At 39.1% G+C, this 23030-nt stretch overlaps 1 protein-coding gene across 1 annotated transcript in view; it reads left to right on the forward strand.

The window, feature by feature from the left end:
• The window catches only part of LOC140232555 (dynein axonemal heavy chain 5-like), an 89182-nt gene that overhangs the window by 21141 nt on the left and 45011 nt on the right, over positions 1–23030 (forward strand). The window contains exons 14-28 of the mRNA XM_072312651.1: positions 281–602; positions 1209–1415; positions 2099–2270; positions 2602–2747; positions 3229–3388; positions 11460–11723; positions 12393–12577; positions 13505–13625; positions 14103–14239; positions 14734–14935; positions 15425–15660; positions 15898–16116; positions 16361–16662; positions 21453–21693; positions 22350–22549. Of these exons, the coding sequence (XP_072168752.1) occupies positions 281–602; positions 1209–1415; positions 2099–2270; positions 2602–2747; positions 3229–3388; positions 11460–11723; positions 12393–12577; positions 13505–13625; positions 14103–14239; positions 14734–14935; positions 15425–15660; positions 15898–16116; positions 16361–16662; positions 21453–21693; positions 22350–22549 (3114 nt within the window). The remainder of the gene's footprint in view (positions 1–280; positions 603–1208; positions 1416–2098; positions 2271–2601; positions 2748–3228; positions 3389–11459; positions 11724–12392; positions 12578–13504; positions 13626–14102; positions 14240–14733; positions 14936–15424; positions 15661–15897; positions 16117–16360; positions 16663–21452; positions 21694–22349; positions 22550–23030) is intronic.

The following is a 23030-nucleotide window of genomic DNA, read 5'->3' on the forward strand; positions in this document are numbered from 1 at the left end:
TTGCATGATGAATTTGTCACCATATATGTGACTGACAACTAACAAGTTTTAAAATAAAGTAATTGGTTGCCCATGTCTTGTTATCACGTCAACCTTATTCAGTTTTGCTTTGAGATGCTTTCACTATTTTGGTTTGATATTTATCTGCTCCTTGCCTCCACCCTCCCCTACCCCCTGAAAAAAATATAGGAAGAAAAAACAAACAGCAACTGGAGTAAAACAATTTCCGAACTAGTTTTGGATCAGTTCTTGTAAGTTTTCATGATGTTGTTCCTGACAGGCTTGATGTACCCAATCTGGGAATCCAAGAGAAGTATGCTCAGGTCCTGTCTCGCTTTGGCCGCGAGATCGAGAACACCTCCAAGAACTACCAGCGCAACAAGAACGATCCCCCCATTGGGCGCGACCTGCCCCCGATGGCGGGCAAGATCACGTGGGCGCGGAACATGTTCCGCCGCATCCAGGAGCCAATGGACGCCTTCCAGCAGCGCCCTCACCTGCTGAATGGCAACGAGGCGAGGCGCATCATCAAGAACTACAACAAACTGGCCAAGGTTCTGATGGAATTTGAGGTGCTGTACTACCGTGCCTGGGTTCGTCAGGTGAGCATCGTGTTTGTGTGTGTGTTCAGTTTATACAAGATGCTGACAGAAAACTCAGAAAAGAAAGTTTGGCAAGATGTCATTCAAAAGGATATTGAGTTCATGTTTGATTATCCTCCAAATATTTTCAGTCCATGTGATGCAGTAGAGGTACATGTACATAGCAGCACCAGTGAATGTACACAGAGTTTGTGACCAATACAATTTCTACTTTATTGTTCAGCCAGGTTTATGAAGGTGAGGTTATCTCCTGAAATCTCCAACCTACAGTGGAATCTGAAGAGATGAGGTCACTGGTACACACCAAAGTGAGAGATTCAATATAGCTTCGTCTCTTCACAAAGAAACAATTCCATTAAAATAGCTACCAAATAACATAACTTCTTGGCTTGTAATATATCATCTGACAAGTAGAAGTGTGATGTCTTGTAGCTTTAATATTTCCAAGTTCCTACTCGTGTGATACACATTTATCACATTATAGAACAGTCAAATACTGCAATAGTGGAAATTGCACTATATAGTAATAGACATATACTTGAAGCATTTTATGAATATGTCTTTTTCATATCATTCTTTTTTTCTCTGTCCATTTCCACAAACCAGGTTGAAGCCATCAAATCAGGCCTTCACGCCTCCCTCCTGGTCCGCCACCCGGAGACCCAGGAGCTCTATGTGAACTTTGACCCCCAGATCCTGACCCTGATCCGTGAGACGGAGTGCATCTACCGGCTGGGCCTGGACATCCCCCTGGGAGCCCGGGCCATCCGTCAGAAGCAGGCTCTCTTCAAGGAACACTACAACAAGCTCCAGGTAGGTCCAGTTTTACAGTCTGGAATTCAGACCCGAATCTTTGTACTCCTTTTTTGAGAAGGAGCTACCCGAGCTACCCGAATCTTTGTACTCCTTTTTTGAGAAGGAGCTACATAAATATTAAGCTTTCAATATGCAGATCAATCCTATCCCATGTCCACATATTAGCAGATATAACTGTTGTGTATATTTGCTGCATGCTTGTAATGCAAATGTGATCTTAGCATTATTTCTATTTTCTTGTGTTAAAGGGGATTATAAAGCATATGTCTTTACGCCACACTTATTAATTTTAGCACCTGCAAACAGAGTTAACACCAAGACATATTTTCACATGTAGGTCAGCTTCTTATCCATATCCTCCCCCAGTAATTCTTCATCAGTGTGCATTTTGAGATATCAATCTTTTCCAAGAAAGAGAGCTCTTGAAGAGACATAATGATAGCATTAATAGCTTTAGATTTGTTTGGGAAGAAAGTGTCCACTGCATTTTCACCTTTAATATAGAAAGCAGTGTAAAATGTATTGCACAGTGCACACCTTGAATATTGTTTGCATACATTACTATGGCACGACTGAATGTTAGCATTACTAAATGTCAACCTTAGTAGTGGACCAAGATCTTTTTCTCAGGGTCAAGGGGAGGAAGAGAATTCAGCATGTGTGTTCTATTTGCCCTATAGCTTCTGCTGGAGGAAAACAAGCGAGTGCGCAGCAAGATCCAGACCGCCTTTGAACCCCTGATGGAGACTCATCTGGACAAACTGAACAAAGTCATCGACCCCGGTCTCACCACCCTCACCTGGACCAGTATGAGCATTGATGGTTATGTGGACGACGTCTATGCAGCCCTAGGTATGTACTCTTCCCTTTTGTTTCTGTTTACTCACTTCTACAATGTCAAATAGACAAATAAATTCAAAGACCTTGTGACCAATCAATGCTTGGTTTATATTTTACATGAGGGAAGTACAATACATTTTGTATAGTGGTACGTTTTCTTCTGCAGAACATCATGAAAGCATAATATGCTTTCACGATACTCTGAAGTGCATATTATTCAGCTCTCTGAAGTAAAGATTTCATGCCATGTAACATATGCTCAGTATATCAGAAGAAGTGCACTCAAGATCGATCAAGATTAAGGACTTGCTCTCCCTCTCTCTCTTTTTCATCTCATGCACAGCTGACCTCGAGCTGTTGATGGACAGGGCCAATGACCTGTGCCAGTTCCGCATCAACGCCGTCCTGAGGGAGATGAGCGAGACCCAGCTGTGTGAGCTCCCGGAGGAAGAACCCTGGACCACTGACCAGTTCATTAAGAGGACGCAGGTAAGGTTGAATTGGAGGAGACATGTTTTCTCTTCCCCGCTCCTTTGAGGCTCGAAGAGTAAAGTATGCCATTTTCTGTAACTGCACCTCTTTTGTTTGGTTGTTTGGTGTGTGTATTTATATTTTGTTGTTGTCATGTTATTTTTATTGGGCAAGGAAGCGCAATGTGTCATTGAAATTCCTGCACAATTAGTAACTATACAGCTCGAGGTGGATATCAGAGATATATTTTACTAGAGTAATGTACAAGTGGACAAATACAGGAGAGTTAAATCAGTACATGTTCACTGAAACTGTAAGCAGAAATAAGTACTAAAGATGTCATAATAGCGAGATATTTGCCCCTGAGGTACTGACTTCCTTACACGAATTGAATAGATTGGGGTATTAGTCTTGCCATTGATGTTTGACTTCTAGAGTTTACATGTTGTAGGAAAGTGTCCAATGACTCACCTCCTTGCCTTTGCCGTCACTCCTGCAGGAGCTGTGCAACAAGGGCATGGTGACACTCCAGGTGAAGAGCATTCAGGTGGAGGAGGCGGCCAACGAACTCATCAACATGCTGCTGGTGGAGTGTGAGGAGGAGGAGGAGGACGAGGAGGAGGACGATGAGGAGAGGGAGAAGGAGACGGAGGAAGAGAGTAAGAGAGCATTGTAATGCGCCCTGATCGCAAGTCACATCTTTGGACAGAGTTTCCAGTATGGATATCGATCTGTAGCTGGAAAAATTGGGGGAAAAGTGCTGTAATTTCTATATTTGATATTGAAGTAAAGCCAACACTTTGACAAGGGTTCCTTCATGCAATGAAATATTGAGATTCTAATATCCATGCATTTTTATGCCTCTGCCACGAAGTGGTGCCGGAGGCATAATGATAATGTGATAACTCAAAACTGGATGAAGTAGCTTTCACCAAACTTGGTCCAAGGATGATGTATGATGGGGAAATTAGTTGAGGAGATTTTAGTGACATTGGCAAGAGGTCAAAGGTCAAAAGGTCAAGGTCAAATGCTAAAAATGTTGCTATTTCCCCCATATCTATGCAATGCCCGAAGGTATTTTATTGAATCTTAGTGTAGACATGTACTACTGCGTAAAGATTCTCCAGATAGAGTTTCATGTCATAAGGTCAAAGGTCAAAAGGTCAAAGGTTAGGTGAAAATGTTGCAATTTCACTTTTCTCGCAAATGGTTTAATGTATCTTCATAGAACTTGGTACATATGCGTGTACTGACTGGCAGGGATTATCTAGGGAATTTAGGGGTCATGGGTCAGTATGTAGTCAGGGGTCAAAGGTCAAGGTCAACTCCTCAAAATTTTACTGTTTCCCTCATATACTAGTGTATATTCAATGCTTGCATTATTAGTTTTAAAACTTAATATATACATGTTGTATTACCTAATGGAGATTCTCTGGGAAATTTCCAGAGGTCAAAGGTTAAGGATCAAAGTTCAGGTTTAAATGAAAAAAAAAAATCTATTTTGTACTGTAATTACACTCTTTCTTCATACCTTGAAAAGTACTCAATGCATAAACTTATAACAGGGTCGGTCAGAAGTCAAGTAAAAATCCTCAATCCCCCAAATATGTGTACCTGCACTCTTAGACAATTATAGCAAACCCAGTTTGAGGAAAGTGAACATTCAATACATTTCTGACAAACCTGTCATATCAGTATTTTGCCAGTTATGTGAAACTGTCATCACACATTGTGAAGACATTGTACTATACACCTATTGGGAGAATCATGCATTATGGTGGAGGTATCAGTCGCCATAGTGACATTTCTAGTTTAAAATGTGATTTTCAGGGTATTGGTACACTTATAACATAAATGCACAGGAAGGATAGTACACTGTTAGCACAATTCCCGCCATGGTGTCAATCTTATGGTAGTGCTCTGATCCAGCACCTTACAATGCAGCACATCTATATGAAGGTCTTGGTTTCACTTTATTCAGACTTCGGGAATTTGTGATGATGCATGCAAAGGAAACAAGCCAAATAGCTCTAACACACACACACACACACACACACACACAAATCCAACTCAATAAATTGTTGATGGTTTTGCAAGCTCTGTTTGATAGCCAACTGTATGTTTTCCATCTGAAGAGGGCTGCATACCTCTACAGAGTTCATAATAACAAGCAATGAGTCATTGAACTGTACATGTCTTTCAAGTATTGTTCAATAGTGTGATCTTTCTCCATTGACTGGTTCAATCAAGTAGCATACTGTACACATGAATGTATGCCATTTATACATGCATAAAATTTGCTATATATATGAACGACCGCAGATCTGACACCGTAACAGAATGCCTGATCACATTTATATATTCATATATAATGATATATATATTCACATACATTGTATATATTCATATATTCATATAATCATATATTCATATATTCATATATTCATATATTCATATATTCATATATTCATATAGTCCTATATGTAGTATGGACCTGTTGATCATTTGTGATTATTTGTAATTATTTGTAATTATACAGTTACAGACAAGCCTGATTTCACATAGACCATGTACAAAGTACAGCCGGGCCAAAGGCGGGGCCTAAGGCCGGACCCAAGGCCACGGGCCTTAGCCCGGAACCAGGGGCCCAGAGCCCAAGTGGGCCCAGGCCCAGGGGCCCATAGCCCAAGTGGGCCCAGGCCCAGTGGCCCAGGGGCCCATAGCCCAAGTGGGCCCAGGCCCAGTGGCCCAGGGGCCCAAGGCCGGGCCGAGGCCAGGAGCCTAAGTGCTGGCCCAAGGCAGGGGGCCCAGCCAGGGGCCACCAGACTGAGACCACTATTAAAGAGTACCAGTCATGACTTGCTGTGATAATGATGTACAAATGTAACAGGCCTGTGCATACACATATTATGTAAATACACTGTACAGGGCTGTGCATATTATGTAAATACACTGTACACTAACTATACACAGTCATGACTTGCTGTGATAATGATGTGACAGGCCTGTGCATACACATATTATGTAAATACACTGTACAGGGCTGTGCATATTATGTAAATACACTGTACACTAACTATACACAGCCCAGTCGCTGTATAAATCGCGACAGGGCTGCACCTGAGCAGCCCACAACACAGAGCAAACACAAAGCAAATTTTACGATTGCATTTAGTTTTGATACTTGACATCATTTTTTGTCACCTCAAATGCATCAAAGACAATCTTTATTAATGAGACCTCATACCGTACCTGTTTTCCTGGGGTTATTTGTGGGAATTCTCCGATCTGGGTACTATTCGCAAATCTAACAACATGTGAAAATATCAACTCCTGATCATGTAACGTGCATGTGTACATTTCTGTGTTCACTGCTGTATTCCATGAACATGAATTCAACAACTACTGTTATATCCTGTAATATGAGCTGCCAGGACAAAACTCACATATGCTCTGATTCTGTATAGCAATCACTTTCAAAGCAATGTATGTATTTAAAAATTCTTAAATGTCGGTTCACCCATGTGAACGGGTACAGAAACTGAAGCCTAGGTGGTGGGTTAAGCAGAATTGCTGCTGTCCTAACAGTCCCACTCATATGTTTTCATGTTTGTCTAATGCTAGTTTGTGGCAATAAGAGAGTGTGCCAAGCAGTTTGCCAAGCAGGGATTCAGCTGGATGTCGAAAGTGATTAGCCATTCTGATACTTGAATTTAACAATACCATTTAACAACTAGAACCGGAATTTGTCAACACTGACAAATTAGGTGATCCGATCTCTTCGAAAATCAATGATTTGAGTCCTGATCCAAATATTCATGACCATACAGGTTTCATCTGTGTTGACGGGACATTGGCCGTGTGATGTTTGGATTCTCATTTAGAAAAGGGAGTGAGACCTGCCATCTTTGGTACCGAATTCCGTATACACTAACGGAAATACAGAATGAAGTATATTTGACCTTTGACCTCACTTTGCACACCCAAGATGGCGTCTAAGCAAAAAGTGATTATTTTCTGAAATGATTGTTGTAACATGGTCTTTGCGTGTGCAAAATATGGGAAAGATAGGACATGTATTCACCAAGATACAGGATGAAACATTTATGACCTTTGACCCTAATTTACATACCCAAGATGGTGTCCGATCAAGTAGTTGTTATTTTATGAAATATTGTACGTGACATGTACTAAACATGTGCAAAATATGGGATTGATAGCCATTGTTGTTGTTCATCTATTGCACAGAAAGTAGAAAGAAAGAAAAATAAAGAAAAAATTATGTTATTTTATAGAAATTTGAAGGAGAAGCATAAAAAAATCAGAAAAAGATAAAGTAAGGAAAGGGAGATTAAGATTAAGTAAGGAAAAAGAAGAAAAAAAGTGTTTAAAAAAATGTAAAAAAATATTGGCAGGGGTGAGCCTCGAACCAGGGACCTTAGGATTACGAGTCGGATGCGCTACGCAATGACCTATTTCATTCTCCATAGGCCCTGTGTATTAAGCAAAATGACACTGCATCGAAGCCTCGTGCCATTTTCAACCAAGTTTTTCGACGTGATGCCGACATCGTATGAAAAAATGGAGGGCACACTTACGATAGCCCAAAGTCTCAGCTACAACATTCTAAAATCTGGGAAAAATTCACCGAAGCATAAGTGAGCTAGTGCTCGAAAAAGAGAGTCATGTCAATTTTCACTGCCAGAAAAACTGCTCTCCCATAGAGATAACACGTAAACTGGTCAAATTTGACAATATTACTTTCAATCCATTTTTACAAGGTGATGCCGTCATCCAATCAAAATGTTGTAATTATATCAATGAAAGATCATATAATAAGCTACAACATACTGAAATCTGGGTGTAAATTGGCAAAGGATAAGTGAGATACGCTTGAGTGAACTTGAAATTTGATGACGTCATTTTGAAAATTTACTTTTTTTACTTTATTAAGATATTTCATATCTTTTAATCATTTTGCCAGCATTGCCAACCTCTGAAATAACATGTGCAACTCATCAGCTTTTAGAATACGTAAAGAAAATGGGGGGTTACCGTCCATCCTGCCGAGTAAAATCGGATTTAAAATTGGCGTTTTTTTGGCATCGTTGCACTGTATATCGCCATTGACGCGCGCGCGGAATTTTAACTTTAACGGGCCCGTATGACGTCATATTGAGTCGGATTGACTTGAAACGTGGTAGAAATATTCCTTGACATTTTAGGAATCCGATAAGTGTAAAAAAAACGGGAAATTTCTATTGCATATGAGCTGTGCGTGCGTATATGTGCGCGCGCGTACGCGTCCATCCAATTTTTTCAATTTTTCAAAAAATGCTCCAAATGGTCTGAAACGTGTGCAAAAAAAAATTTGAGCTCGATTTGAGCATACAAATATTTCAATGCGCGTGTGCGCGCACGTTTTAAGAGAAAATATGAATTTTGAGAATATGAGTAAAATGCGCATAACTTGAAATGTATGTGACGTAAATTTCATTGAAAAATTCCATTCCATTAATGAGATATGAATGAAAATGTGTTTTCATATAATGACGTCATAGTGACGTCACGGTCGACTGATCACTATGATTTTACTTGATCTGCCGTCTTTGGGTCATGATACATATATGGTATAAGTTTGACATTGAAAGGAAATGCACTTTCTGAGCTAACCGCTGCACAAATTTTGGTTAGAAATAAAGGAAAATAAAAAGAACAAAGAATCAGTACAGATACAGAAGGTGATCCGAGAGGATGCTCGGATCACCTAAATACCACCTAAAACCCCAACCCTATCAAATTCTTTAGAATTTCTGCTATCAAAACAATGATAGGATAATCTGCAGATAAAGTAGATTTTTTCTGTCACAAATCTGCTGTTACTGTGTTATTACCTCCGCCCAGGGGGAAGGTTATGTTTTCGTTACTGTTGGTTTGTTTGTTTGTTTGTTTGTATGTTTGTTTGTTTGTTTGTTTGTTAGTTAGTTAGTTTGTCTGTGTGCAAAATAACTCAAAAAGTAGGTAACAAATTTTGATGAAACTTGCAGGAAAGGTTTAGATTGATACAAGTAACAGATGATCAAATTTTTGTAGTGATCTGAGAATTTTGGAGGAATTTATGAAGGATTTTTGATATTTTGGCAGGTAGGGTCAATTAACTTGGGAGTTCAGGCTGCGCGTATTTGAGGTTTGCATGCGCGCACTAGTGTGTGCTCTAGTTTCTGCTAGGGCGAGGTGCGCCGTGCAGCTGAGGGTTTATGACGTAACAAAGGCTTCTATATTGGGAAATTGGGCGACTTTCAGCACACAATGCTATAAGTATGTATGGGTGGAAATCACTTCTATGGAAGAACAAGATCAGTGGTGGAAATGAGCTGCATGCTTGGCGGAGGTCTGCGCTCGCATCTCAGAGTGCTTCTGTAGTTTTGAATGTCTTCCTCTGTGAAAAATGTGAAATCAATGAAAGGAAAAAATATGGTACCTGGTAAATATTAATAGCTGTGCACATTATTCACACATGTACTATACAATGTATGACAGTAGCATATATTCACTCACAAAAAAAACACTGATACATGTAAAGGAGTTAAAAAATCAGCAGACATAGTTTTACAAGATGTATTGCAGAGTTTAATTAGTATTATTATTATTATTATTATTATTATTATTATTATTATTAGTAGTAGTAGTAGTAGTAATAGTAGTAGAAGTAGCAATGATAATAATAATGATACTAGTGGCTACTTGTATAGCGCACAGGTCCGCTTTTTAGTGCTCATGGCGCTTCATAAATGAAAAGATAGATATAACACATGTTCAAGCATGACAACAGAAAGAAAATGGCAAACAACAACAAACACATACCAGATAAAGAATACAATTGTTCCAAACATTATAGACTGCAATTATAGTCCTCAGTGTGAGAGGAATAGGTAACGTTTTGAAGTTTGGATTTGAATGTTTCTGTAGATGACAATTATAGCTGTACACACAGAGAAAATGTTCCAGTTAAAGAGGAACGTAGTCATACAAAGTGTATGTATTTCACATTTTTCAGTATTTTCAATCTTTCATATCCATATGCAATGGGCATAATGTACTCATTTGCATATCATTTGCATAGTATGCTATCATGGGGTGTGAAAGTATGCTGAGTGTTGACATGTAGGTCATCCACTCATTGTATCCCCCGAACAGAGTTCGGAGGATACTATGGATTTGGCCTCGTTGCGCCGCGTCCGCCGCAGAGATTTTCTTGTGAGCACTCTACTGGCTGCAGTTCTTCTTAGATCATCTTCAAATTTGGCATGAAGGTGTGTTATGGTAAAACGAAGACGCCTATTGTTTTTGGTGATGGTGCCCTCGCTTGTTCCGTCTTTATACATGAAAAAGTAACTTTAACAGGGTCTGTTTGTGTGTGCGACGCTGGCCTTGCTTCGTGACCAATTTTTTTTATGCCTCCGCCAACGAAGTGGCCGGAGGCATTATATTTTCGGGTCGTCCGTCCGTCCGTATGTACGTCCGTCCCATTTTGTTTTTGTCGATATCTCAAGAACCGTGTGGTGGTTTTACATCAAACTTGGTATGAGGGTATATCCTGGGGGGATAATACTTTGTTTGGATTTTAGGATCACGGGGTCGAAGGTCAAAGGTCACAGGTTATTTTGTGAAAAAAAGGTTGAAAATTCATGTTTTTCTCCATATCTCGCAAATGGTTCAATGTATCTTCATGGAACTTAGTATATATGCTTGTTCCAATGGGCAGTGATTATCTAGGGAAGTTGGGGGTCATGGTTCAAAGGTCAGGGGGTCAAAGGTCAAGGTCAACTCCTCAAAATATCACTACTTTCCTTATGGTTATGCAATGCCTGAAGGTTTTTTTTTTTAAAATTGATGTATGCATGTATTACCCGATATATATTCTGTGGGAAGTTTCTTGCCAAAAGGTCAAAGGTCAAAAGGTCAAAGGTCAAGTGAAAGTGTTGAATTGCACTTTTTCCTCCATATCTCAAAAGTAACTCAAGGTATCATCATGAAACTTACATATTTATGCATGTTCAACGTAACAGTGATTCTCTTTGGAACTGTGAGGTCAAAGGTCAAAGGCCAGGTTTAGATAATGCTATTTTCCCATTTGATACTGGAATTATACTTTTTCTCAATACCTTGAAAATTACTCAATGCATAAACTTATAAAAGGGTCAAAAGTCAAGTAAAAATCATCAGTTCCCCAAATACCTGCACTCTGACATTTTTAATCATTCATCCAATTGAACCTAGTTCTAGGAAAGTGAACATTCAGCACATTTGTGGCAAACCTGTCATTTTAATATTTTGCCAATTGTGTGAAACTGTCATCACACATTGTCAAGACATTGTACTATAGACCTATTAGGAGAACCATGCATTATGGCGGAGGCATATCAGTCGCCGTAGTGATGTATCTAGTTTTTCCTAATCCTTATGCAAATTTATTTGTAGAACACATGTGAAAGTTCAGGATTGATTACTGTACTGGTTTTCCAGAAGATAATATGAGATGCATACCTTCTGCATAAAAAAAAATATATATATATCTAAAGGTGGATGCTGTAATAAACTTCAATGTGTCCACCCCTATTCTGGGTACAATATCATTCAATTTGGAGAGCTCATTTGTTACACTTTCCTACAATTCAGCAAGGAAGTTAATGCTTCAATTTCTTTTCCATTTGTTTACACTTGTCAAAGATGGAGAGAAGAGGCGCTCAAGCCCCACACCCTCACGCATCAGCGCACGCAGCCGCAGCATCGCCTCGAGGGCCCAGTCCGCAGCGGCGATGACCGCGGCCAAGAAGCGTCGTGAGAAGCGCGAGCACCTGGAGGAGTCGGCCCAGGAGCTGCTGGCCCATTTCAATCACCGCAACCTGGACGCCCTGCTCAAGGTCACCCGCTACACCCTGGACGCCATCCGTAAAAGAATCACCTCTGGCTCCTCCCTCAGCTACATCACAGGTCAGTCTTCCTCTGGGCATATTGACCTATGCAAACATTACGCATATGTATATACATTCTTCCATCCATACACATGTGCATACATACATAATAACATGTGGTACATACATACATTGTACATACATACATACACATGTACATATACATAGTTAACATAAGGGCACATACATTCATACTTGTATAGTGCTTTATGTGCTGTAACAGCGAGAAACATTTTAAAGTGTGAGTAGATACCCAAAAGAATAGAAAAGCTATCAAAATCAAAAGGAAAAACAAAAACAAATGGAAACATCAGAGCAACACCACCACCAACAAAGAACCTTAACATGCAATCAATGTGAATAGAACTATTTTACTCTTAGCAGAGTACAGCTATGTGAATGGAGATTATGGTAAAGTGAATCCCTAAGCAGAGATGATGATGATAATGATGATTCACAGCATTTGTATAGCGCCATATATCTGTGAAAGAAACATTCAAAGGCGCATACTCCTCCAAGAGAGTTGGCAATTGAATGCCTGGTAAAAAATGAGGGTCAGAGTTAATGGCATAAAGTATGTGATTAATGCAAGTGGAGCAGGGTGCCAACAACTCTGAGCAGACCGGTCAAATAAAATCAAATTAAATCCAATTGACATTTATATCTCTCTTGTTTCTGAATGGTGTAGTCGATCAAGGAGACAGCAAGCGAAAGGAGAGCCCGTTCTTCCGGTGCGCGGTTACCCTGGCCATCCCCAACATCACCATGCAGCCTGCCCTGGATGAGGTCCAGCAGACGGTCAACAAGGCTGCACAGCTGGTCTTGGGTGTGGCCAAGGGTGTGGCCCAGTGGAGTAAGGAACGGAAGTCAAAGGTGAGTTTGGTCTCCTCATGTTCTTTTATTACTAACATGCTGTAAAGTCCTGGTATTATGGGGACTCATAGGTGGCCCAATTCATTCACTGCCCATCAGGGTACGTAAAAAAAAAAAACATGATTAGTGCCGGTCAACGAATATGTGCATCAAAGTGTCTGCTCATTAGTAACTGTTGACTCCAGTTAAGATTCTGTGGCTGTGTGTGCACTTACAAAGAGATCAGTGACGAGGCTGCTGTATGCAATTAATTATGAGCATTTTCGACTATATCGCAGCCAGGCTGGTCTTTCTACTCCATGGTGTCCCACACTACCGGGTCTTTAACCATACTAGGACCACCATCCACAAGTGGCATTTACATATCGTAGAGACATGCTGCCTATTGAAATGAGAGGCTTAATCTTAAAAAAAAAAAAAAACTATCTCACATAAAAAAAAAACCTTTTCAATGGTATCTATGTTTTATCTATGGTCGGCTAATATTATAGATGACACAGCCTTTTTGGCATTACTACATAGATTTTAACATTGTTAGATTCTAACAGTCTTTGATTGTATGAGACATTGATTCTATGTAGTTTGATAGCATTTGTTAGTTGTTGATATAAACCATTGTTTGATGCGACGTATCCTTTGCATGACCATTTTTCACAAGAAAAGTTACTGCATAGGCTGTTATTTCCGTGAATGAGGTTACGGACGTTTTTGCGATTTGACATCGAAACTGTCATAAGTGCATTATTGCCCTAGCATTTGGTGACATACTCGTGTGCTGTTATATCGGTATTGTTATATATGTAGTGATATGTGAAATTAGAGAAAATCAAACCTTCACGGAAATAAAAGCGTATACAGTATTCTGTTATGCTCTCACCACAAGTAATTGTATGGCTAATTGGGTTTTGCTTTTTTTCACTGTCGTAGGCGAAGCAGGAAGCAGACATGCGTGCCAATGCTTTGGCGGACTCGGCCCGACGCAGCAGCATCTCCAGCATGGCAGCCTCAGAGAGCTCTCGCAGTGACATCACATCCACCAAGAAGGGAGGCAAGTATCGCGGATCTGGGGGGCATTTCATGAAGCGTTTTGTCAGATATTTTCCCCTGACAAACTGTTATAAGCTACCAAAATCCTTGCATCTGATTGGCTGAGAGCAAATTTGTCTGACAAATTGGTCAGACAAAGTGCTTCATGAAATGCCCCCCAGACTTGTTCAATATTCAAGTTCTTGATGGGAAATGTTTCAATATCGCGGACCGCCTTGCTCATTATGTTTGTTCTCTTGAGTGATGTTAAATGACAGACACATGTGTGTGCTCTCTGTTATGTCCATCTTCAACTTAGTTTTCTTGTGCTAATCAACAAAGTTTGATGGAATGTGGCAGTAATTTGAATTTTCAATGCCAGCGACATCTAACGCCTTTATGAATATCATTGCCTTTGCAGGTAATTAACTAAGCTTACAAGAATGTCTGAAATTAAAACAGGCCTCATTTTTGATTTGATTGTTTTTTCTTGTCGCAGGTCGCATGGATGACGTCATTGCCAGCACCTTGGTACCCCAGGTCCAGATAAAGAACTATTTCAAGAGCGTCAGTGAAAACAAGGAAATTGCCAAGCTTGTGTCCCTCCTCTCCACCTGTGTCATGTCCACCAAGAAGGTAAGCTGACTTTTCTCATGGCATTCATCTCTTTCTAGACGAAGTATAGTTTCCCAGTTACTTTCAAATTGGCAAAAAGCTGTCTGTATATCCTCTCGATGTCAATGTGAGCTCCTTTTGACTTTTACTGTGCTTTGGTCACAGATTGATAGCTCAGATGTATGGAAACTTAATGTCCATGAGTAGAGATTACCTGATCATCCTAATCTCTCTCATGTCACCATGGCCTTCCTGTTAGACCAAGATACATTGTTACACTTGAGTGGGCTTAATAGCACACAACTAGAATCACTTTTGTTTAATTTTGTAATAAATTTTGGTTGATGATGTCAAGTTTGGATAGATTACAGAAGGCTGATGAAAAGCTTGGCATGTTAAACTAAGTGCCTGAGTGCATAAGCGATCAAACACATCTCATTTACCCTGTCTGTTTTTATTGATGACAAACCCCTAACAACGTTAGTATAAAAATGAGACTCTCCTTGCCCCCACAGGAAGTGACCACGGCACTGGAGCGCTTTGAGCGCTACCACCCGATCTGGCAGAAGGAGCGGGACGAGACGGTACAGGAGTTCCTGGACAGCCAGCCCAAGCTGGGAGACTTCCAGGCCACCATCGTTCACTACCGAGACTTAGAGGAGGCGATTATGGGCGAACCAGAGTTCTACAACGTCGGTGCCATCGCACTCTACACCGGTAAGGGCATACTTTACAGTCAAAAATTTTTGCATGCATGAAACTTTCATGATTTTTTGTGAGGAGTAAAGATTTGCGAAAGTAAAATGCATGCGAGAGGTTTTTTTTTCCTGTGCAATGCAATGAATGCTAGTGACAATATGTGAAAAAGACCATTGGCTCCAATTTGCGAAAGTTTCATGCTTCAAATGTTTCTGATTTTACAGTATCCATGAACCTGTCCAAGCTCTCTCATTTATGAAGTACTTTACAGCACTGGGAATATGCAATAATTGCAGTTATTCATCGTAGCATGAAGCTAGGCAGTGGATGACAGGGTTCAATCCCTGGATTGTTCTTTCTCTTTTATCACTTCTTCTCTTCTATAATACTGCTTGGTTATATGATTTCACAAATAGTAATATCCTTGTCATTTATTAGTGGATGGTTAAAAAGTCACATTGATTGTGATGGATTTTTGTGTACCATCTAATTGCTACCCTTGCTCAGAAAACCTGAAGCTGTCGTTGACTACGGAGACAAAGGCTTGGTGCGTGGCGTTTGGCAAGGCGTGCAACGAGAAGTACCGTACCATGATGGAAGAGATCATCGAGTTCATTGATGACATCACCAAGAAGCTCAACCGCCCAATCAAGGACCTTGACGACATCCGTCTGGCCATGAAGGCCCTCAAGGATGTCCGGGAGAATGAGATCCGCATCGACATGGCCATCGGTCCCATCGAGGTAATATTTGGGAGATGACATTTGATACTAGTGGTGGATTTGGTCCAGAGTGAATTTATTCATTAGAATTAAGGTTCCATATTCTTTGGAGTCTTTTTATTTTTCATCTTGGTAAATATTCCTCTCCAATAAGAAATCAGTGCATAAGAGATGTTTAGACATTGTTGTGGACTTACAGGAGCTTTGTGAAAGTCTGATAGAGAATTAAAACAATTTTGATTTCTCTTTCTCTTCCAGGAATCGTACAATCTGCTGAACAAGTACGAGCTGCTGGTCGCTAAGGAAGACGCAGAGCGGGTGGACACCCTGCGCTACAGCTGGGCCAAATTGGCAACGCAGGCCACAGAAACCGCCCATCACCTCCTCTCCATCCAGCCCAACTTCCGCGGCGAGCTGGTCGACAACGTCCAGACGTTCATCGTTGACTGTAATGACTTCTACACTTCATACAGGGAGGTGAGTGTCTACTCTATACTTTTATCATGCATAAAACCCATGTGGTAATATGAAAAAATAGCACATGCTGTGTAGCAAAAATGAAAATTAAGATGTTATGATGGCTAAAAGGGATGTTCAAATGGAAACAAACCAGCCCAAGCCTAGCCTAAAGTCTGCATTTGTTTTCTACTGTTGAAGAGATGGTAAGCTGTGGAAGCCAAATGTGCCAATAAATCCATTGTCACCAATCCTCCACCCACAGAATGGTCCCATGGTGACGGGCCTGCCCCCTAAGGAGGCCAGCGACCGGCTTCTCATCTACCAGAACCACTTTGACAATCTCTACCGCAAGTACATCACCTACAGCGGCGGGGAGGAGCTCTTCGGTCTCTCCGTCACAGAGTACCCGGAGCTGCTCCAGATCCGCAAGGAGCTGAACCTCCTCCAGAAGCTGTACGGCCTCTACAACGACGTCATCGACCGCGTCAACGGCTACTATGACATCCTCTGGCTGGACGTGGACATCGAGAAGATCAACAACGAACTCATCGACTTCCAAAACAGGTCAGTTCTTTTATGCGTTCACTCTAGCTCTTTGCATGAGAGGCGTGCAGTTTCTGTGTGTGCAAGCTTGCTTTGTGGTTTGATTTTTTGCATGCTGTAGTACACTGTGTGTCTGAAAGCATGACGTCTGATTTTATTGTGTATAGGATTTTATAAGTTTACAATATTTCATGAGGAAGGAAGATTTTTGTGCATTAAAGACATATGTGCACATATGCTTGCCTTTTGGTGTTAGGCTGTGTGTTGTACTGTGTGAGTGTGAGAGAGTGCTTTCTGATCTGATATATGTATTTGTTTTTATTGTCGCCTTATAACAATGTTGTTTTTTGTTCTGTACATTTGCTTTTATATAACAAGTAAATGCAATGTGTATTTTGTGTTTGTGTGTGACAATACTGATGAATAGTAGAAGTTCATTACTTGAAAGATAACTCACTACCAGGCCAATGCACAACAATACTAAACATACAAAATTACTTTGTTAAAATTCTAATATCTTTGCATTTGGAACAAATTATAACTCAAGTGTATGTGCTTACTAATTGCTAACAAGATAACTCTGACAAAGATTAGCTAACGACACAAAACAGATCTTGCCTTTTTTCAGCACAAAAGTTATTTTGATATCATTTTTGAAAGAAAGAATAATTAACATCAAAGAGAGTTGCTTAATATGTTGCTACAATTCTGAAATCCATGAGTCACTATGCCATTGCATTCCTTACCATAAGCGTTTACATACCTCATGGTGACATTGGTTGATATATATCTTGTATATAATCCCTTTGATTATCCATGTCATTTCATCTCAGACATTTATTTCTTGAAGGTACCTATTGAAGACTACCTGCAAAGTTTATTCTGAAATTGCTGATACCCAAATGGTTGTGGGAAATCATCAAGGCCAATTTGAAGAGGAAAAAAAAAAATATATCTGTGGAAATTAATCACATCATTTGATTTAGGACTTTATATCTTTGCTTTGGTGAAATGCAATGTGGGTATCACAAAGTGCTGCATTTATTTTTAACATGAAATCAACAAACTGATTCAAATCTGAATGCATGAGACTGTCACAACAGTTCAGAATTTGTTTGGCATCCAAGTAGTAACCTTTTACTGATCTTTATATGTAAATGTGAACGGAAGGGGAAGTGATATGTATTCACAAAGAAAGAAAGATATCCAAATTTTTGACAGAAAGAGGAGCAGGGGTAAGACAACTAATGCGGCCTTCATCTGAATTTACCTTGAGTCAAACATTTGGATCCGCTGTATGTAGAGGTATCCACAAATTGGCAGCAAATATGTGATTAGGAAGTTACAGATGGCATGCATTAACCCAGAATGTGAGTTTATAATTGATTGTTGATTTTTTCATGTTTTCTGTATTGTTGTTGTTGTTTTTCTTCTAATAAAGGTTGGTGTTATTGCTGCTACCATGTCATCCTTCTACTTTTCCTTTTTTTTTTTTTTTGTATTGTGCACATGGGAGGTTGAAGTAGCCCAAGGTGTTAAACAGAAAATATAGGGAGCAGGTGTTTTTGAAAGGGAAGATGTACTTTGAAGTAATTCTGAGGAATTGTCATCATGACAAAACTTTTCTGATCCTTTTTCTGTCTGAAGCTGACATTTTGTCACTTTGTTTTCCTGTTTATTCTGTATATATCTTTATATCTACATATCAAGTATGTATCTAAGTATCCCTATATCTATACAATGTATATCTCTATGTCTATGTACTTCAGTGTACATGTCTGTCTGATACATGTCTCTCTTAAAGTCTGTTCCTCCTGTATGCCTGCCTTCCTTTCACTCTGTCTGTCTGTCTGTCTGTCTGTCTCTCTATTGCTGTCCATCTCTCGCTCTCTATCCATCTCCATCTCTCTCTTACTTTCACCCCAAGCCATCTCTGCTTGTGTCTCTCTTTTCAATCTGTTATGTTCTTTATAGTGTATCTGGTGTGTGATACAAGATTAGCCCACTTTGTGAAACTATCACATTAGAATCTACCTCTTAACAGCACTTTGAAGGCATCTTCCCAAGGAAATCATGAAATATCTGCTACCTATATGCCATGTTGACATGATGAGGGAGCTGCTACAGCCTTCATTTTTTTTTTTTTTTTTTTATAATGTGCCTGCTATCCTCTAACCTCCCACTACCCTCATGCACGTGGTTGACCTGTTGCACTAAATCTAAAAAAAAAGGTTGTTGTTTGAATGAGAGCCAACAATGCCTAACCTTCCTGACATGCTGACATTTGATAATCTGAACATGTATAATACTTACCATGCCATGCGACTTGTCCATATCCCGACCCCACTACTGTACAAGTGGAAGTTTTCACGCATCTTGTGCAACAAGAAAGCAGTGTAAAAATAGACGCTCGCAAATTTGTTTGCTTCTTGTGCGTAACCCTATTTTCCGTTCTGATTTTGTGGAATTCAAAAGCACACAAAATTCATCTTACTTGACTTAGCGTGAAAAGTTACTTGTGTGAAAATTTCCACTTGTGCAGTACTGACCAATACCACATCCATACAACATACACATACACTCATGATAAGATGCATTACTGATGCAAATCCACTCATTGTTGATCGGGGTCATTGATTTTCATGATAGAAAGCCAGACAATGAACAGTAGAATCTTACACTCTTTGGCTAGCTGACTGGCTGGTGCTTAAGTTGAATTTATATATTCTTAGAATTCATACCATGCAGTGAAACTACTCAATCTTTTTGCTTGGGTATGCAATTAAATTTATGCAGGGTGTTGTGTAAGTGATGCCCAGCAATCTGCATGCAATATATATACAAAAAAAAGAAATCCCTCTGATGATTTATTATTGTCATTATCATTATGCTATCATGATTTTGATGATGATGACATCAATGGTGATTATTGGTATTTCTAATATTGTTATTTTTTCATCACATTATCATCATTATAAATTAAAATAAAAAATTGGGGATGGTAATGAGAAAAAAAAAATATCAAAGTTCGTATCAACCTGCAAGCTTGTATGATCAAGGATGCTTAATATCAAGAAGGCTCAGAAAGTTTTGATGCATATGGTGCCTCTTGGACCAAAATTAACCCTTTCCTTCAGAATCAGACAAGGGTATCATCAATATCACTGCTCATACTCAACAGTATCCCATGCATTATTTTCACTCATATCCACCTGGTCAAGTATATATTACAGTCATACAATCATTCAGTTGCATTTGCCATGACTTATTATATCCCCCACAAAGTCTCCATCAAGGACAAAAAATACCAACAAGAAACAAATTATGGAAATAGAAAAGCACTCAGAGAGCCACATACCTCCACCCAGCAGCTCATTTCCATCCTATATTATAGTCCTGCATTCCCACTGTGTGATAAGAATTACAGGCCATCATCATGATATAGTATACAAAAGAGTGATGGTGCATGATACTCAGTAATCTGGGTATTCATTGTGGAGTTTAGTTCACATATAATGCTGAAAATGGCCCTATTTTCCAGTGATAAAGAATGCTTTAAAAAAATTCAACAAAATTCCTGGATCCAGGCAGAGATCTGGATCACTACCAATATATATATATATATATATATATATATATATATATATATATATATATATATATATATGATATATATATATATATATATATATATATATATATATATATATATATATATATATATATATATATATATATATATAATATATATATATATATATACATATACATATATATATATATATATATATATATATATATATATATATATATATATATATATATATATATATATATATATATATATATATATATATTCATCTGTTCCTTGTGACATTATCAACTCATCCTGAAATCTAAATCCAAATCCCTTCATAACTTGTTGAGTAGTTTTACAAACAAACAGACAACTAAACCAATTCCGGCAAAAATATAACCTCCCTTGTGGAGGTAACGAAGAAGCAACTATCTTCATACAGATTCAAATTGGGGATGGTAGATGGTGAAGACATATTGAACATTAGTTTATGTGGTATGGATTTAACTCAGTGTAATTGTTGACTTGCTTGGTTTGGTTTTATAACAGATCGTGACTAATGCTAACATTGTGAAAATTGTTGTCAGTGAGTCTTTGGAACCTTGTCCAGCAAAAGTTGCATGTTTTTTTTAGAGTGAAAAGCGAGATATGCATGGGTATTTTCTGTTGCAAAGCTATGTGTTGAATGCAATGCTGTCAGTTATCAACAACATTGATGTTTACATCACGATGATCTTTGAGCCAAACGGGCAGATTGTTTGTATCGGTGTCATCAAATTTTAAAAATTGCAATAAAAGAAATATCTGTTAGGTGCTAAGTTAAACTGTGAACAAATTTTCTTTTGTTTTCATCAATGTTGAAATGTTGAATGGAAAATCAGACAAATCTCAAGTAAATAATTGATGACATTATTACTTTGGTGATTTTATTTGCATCATAAAGACATACAAATCTTTGACATGTTATCCCAACTGACATTCTGCAGTGTGATGAACTTTGTATTAGTAAGAGAGGGGATAAGTAAAAAAGAAAAAAAAAAACATATTGAAACTATGGCATGTCTATTGCCACGAAGAGATTTAAAAAAAAAACACAACAAGAAATAGGAAAACTATGAAAAAGTTATTTGCCATGAAACAAAAAAAACAAAAACAAAAAAAAACAACAACAAAAGGAAGCTCATTAAGAAGATATGAAAACTCAACACTGTCACAAACAACAACCTACCAAAAGATGCCGCAAGCTGCCGCGTGCACTGAAGGAGTGGCCGGCCTTCAATGCCCTCAAGAAGACCATCGACGACTTCAACGAGACGTGTCCCCTCCTGGAGCTGATGACCAACAAGGCCATGAAGCCGCGCCACTGGCAGCGCATGGCCGACACCACCGGCCACGTCTTTGAAGTGGAGAGCGAGTCCTTCTGTCTGCGAAACATCATGGAGGCACCTCTGCTGGAGAACAAAGAAGATATTGAGGTAAGGGAAGAAATTCCTTGATTATCTTTTTTTTTTAAACCAATTATTTGATGAAGTGACTTTCTCCTTTTTTTAGAGAGAGAGAAAGCTAGGATTGACAAGTATGTAGTTTAAATCAGATTATAGTATCTGTCAGTGTTTTTCCTAGTGTAATGCAAGTAATAGACCATCTTCTGTTAAGGAGCTGCTGAGGTATTGGTTTTATCATTTCTCCATCTAGATTGATCCGCAGAGCAGATTGTTATGGGACTCGGATTTCTTGGTGTTAGGGGGAGTTATCAAATATGTAGAAATGAAAGATTACAGCACTTTTGTTGTTGTTTTTTTTTAATTCAGTATTGAATGAATCAGCTCACTTACTGCAAACTTTGTTTATTTTTATCTTTTTACTTATTTCTATATCCAAAACTACTTTCTTGTACCTTTACTCCCTCTTTGCTGAACAGCATATTGATGTAATTGTGATTGATGTAATTGTATAATCCAATCCATTTTTGTTGTATAAATGGACTTTTTCTTCAATACTGATAAACCGTTTTCAGGTGACTGAAACCTTTAAAATGTTTGTTCGTTTGATTGATTGCTTTTGCTTTATAGAAAGTGCTGCTTGTTTTTTAATCATGTAAGAAATTTGATTTTTCATCTCTGAATTCCAGGATATCTGCATCTCGGCGGTGAAGGAGAAGGACATTGAGGCCAAGCTGAAGGTCACCATTGCGGAGTGGAGCGCGCGCGACCTCACCTTTGGCAACTTCAAGAACCGAGGTGAGCTGCTGCTGCGTGGAGACAACACCACGGAGATCATTGGACTCATGGAGGACAGCTTGATGGTGCTGGGATCACTCATGAGTAACAGGTGGGTGTTGGTGTTTTTTTTTTTTTACATTTGTAATTTTAGAAACAACATAACTGCATTGATGTAACACCTTTTGCACTGTTTTAACAGGGCTGAAAGTACATTGTATGTCAGGTACTCAAGTCCTTCCACATTTCCCATCAGAATTAAAGGCAAAATGCCAGCTTGTTTCCTCTGACCTGGGGGGAAAATGGTGTGATGTACAGGGAACTTAACCGTTACAGACATTTCCTTTCAAATTTGGGCAAAGAAGTCTTCTCAGTTTTGCTTTGAAATGGGTATGACAACGACAAAATAAGTGAGCATTATGAGGGATGTTATCAATTGTGAGACCACTTATAGAAGTAGATTGAAACTGCACTAAATTATATCACAAGCTGATGCCATTGCAATTAAGAGGATCTTTCCTTGACCCAATGTAATTTTGTTATTTTATGTTATGCCGTATGCCTCGTTGTAATGACTTGTGTGCAAGACCTGC

The sequence above is a fragment of the Diadema setosum genome, chromosome 9 (genome assembly GCF_964275005.1).
Source record: "Diadema setosum chromosome 9, eeDiaSeto1, whole genome shotgun sequence".
NCBI classification, from domain to species: domain Eukaryota; kingdom Metazoa; phylum Echinodermata; class Echinoidea; order Diadematoida; family Diadematidae; genus Diadema; species Diadema setosum.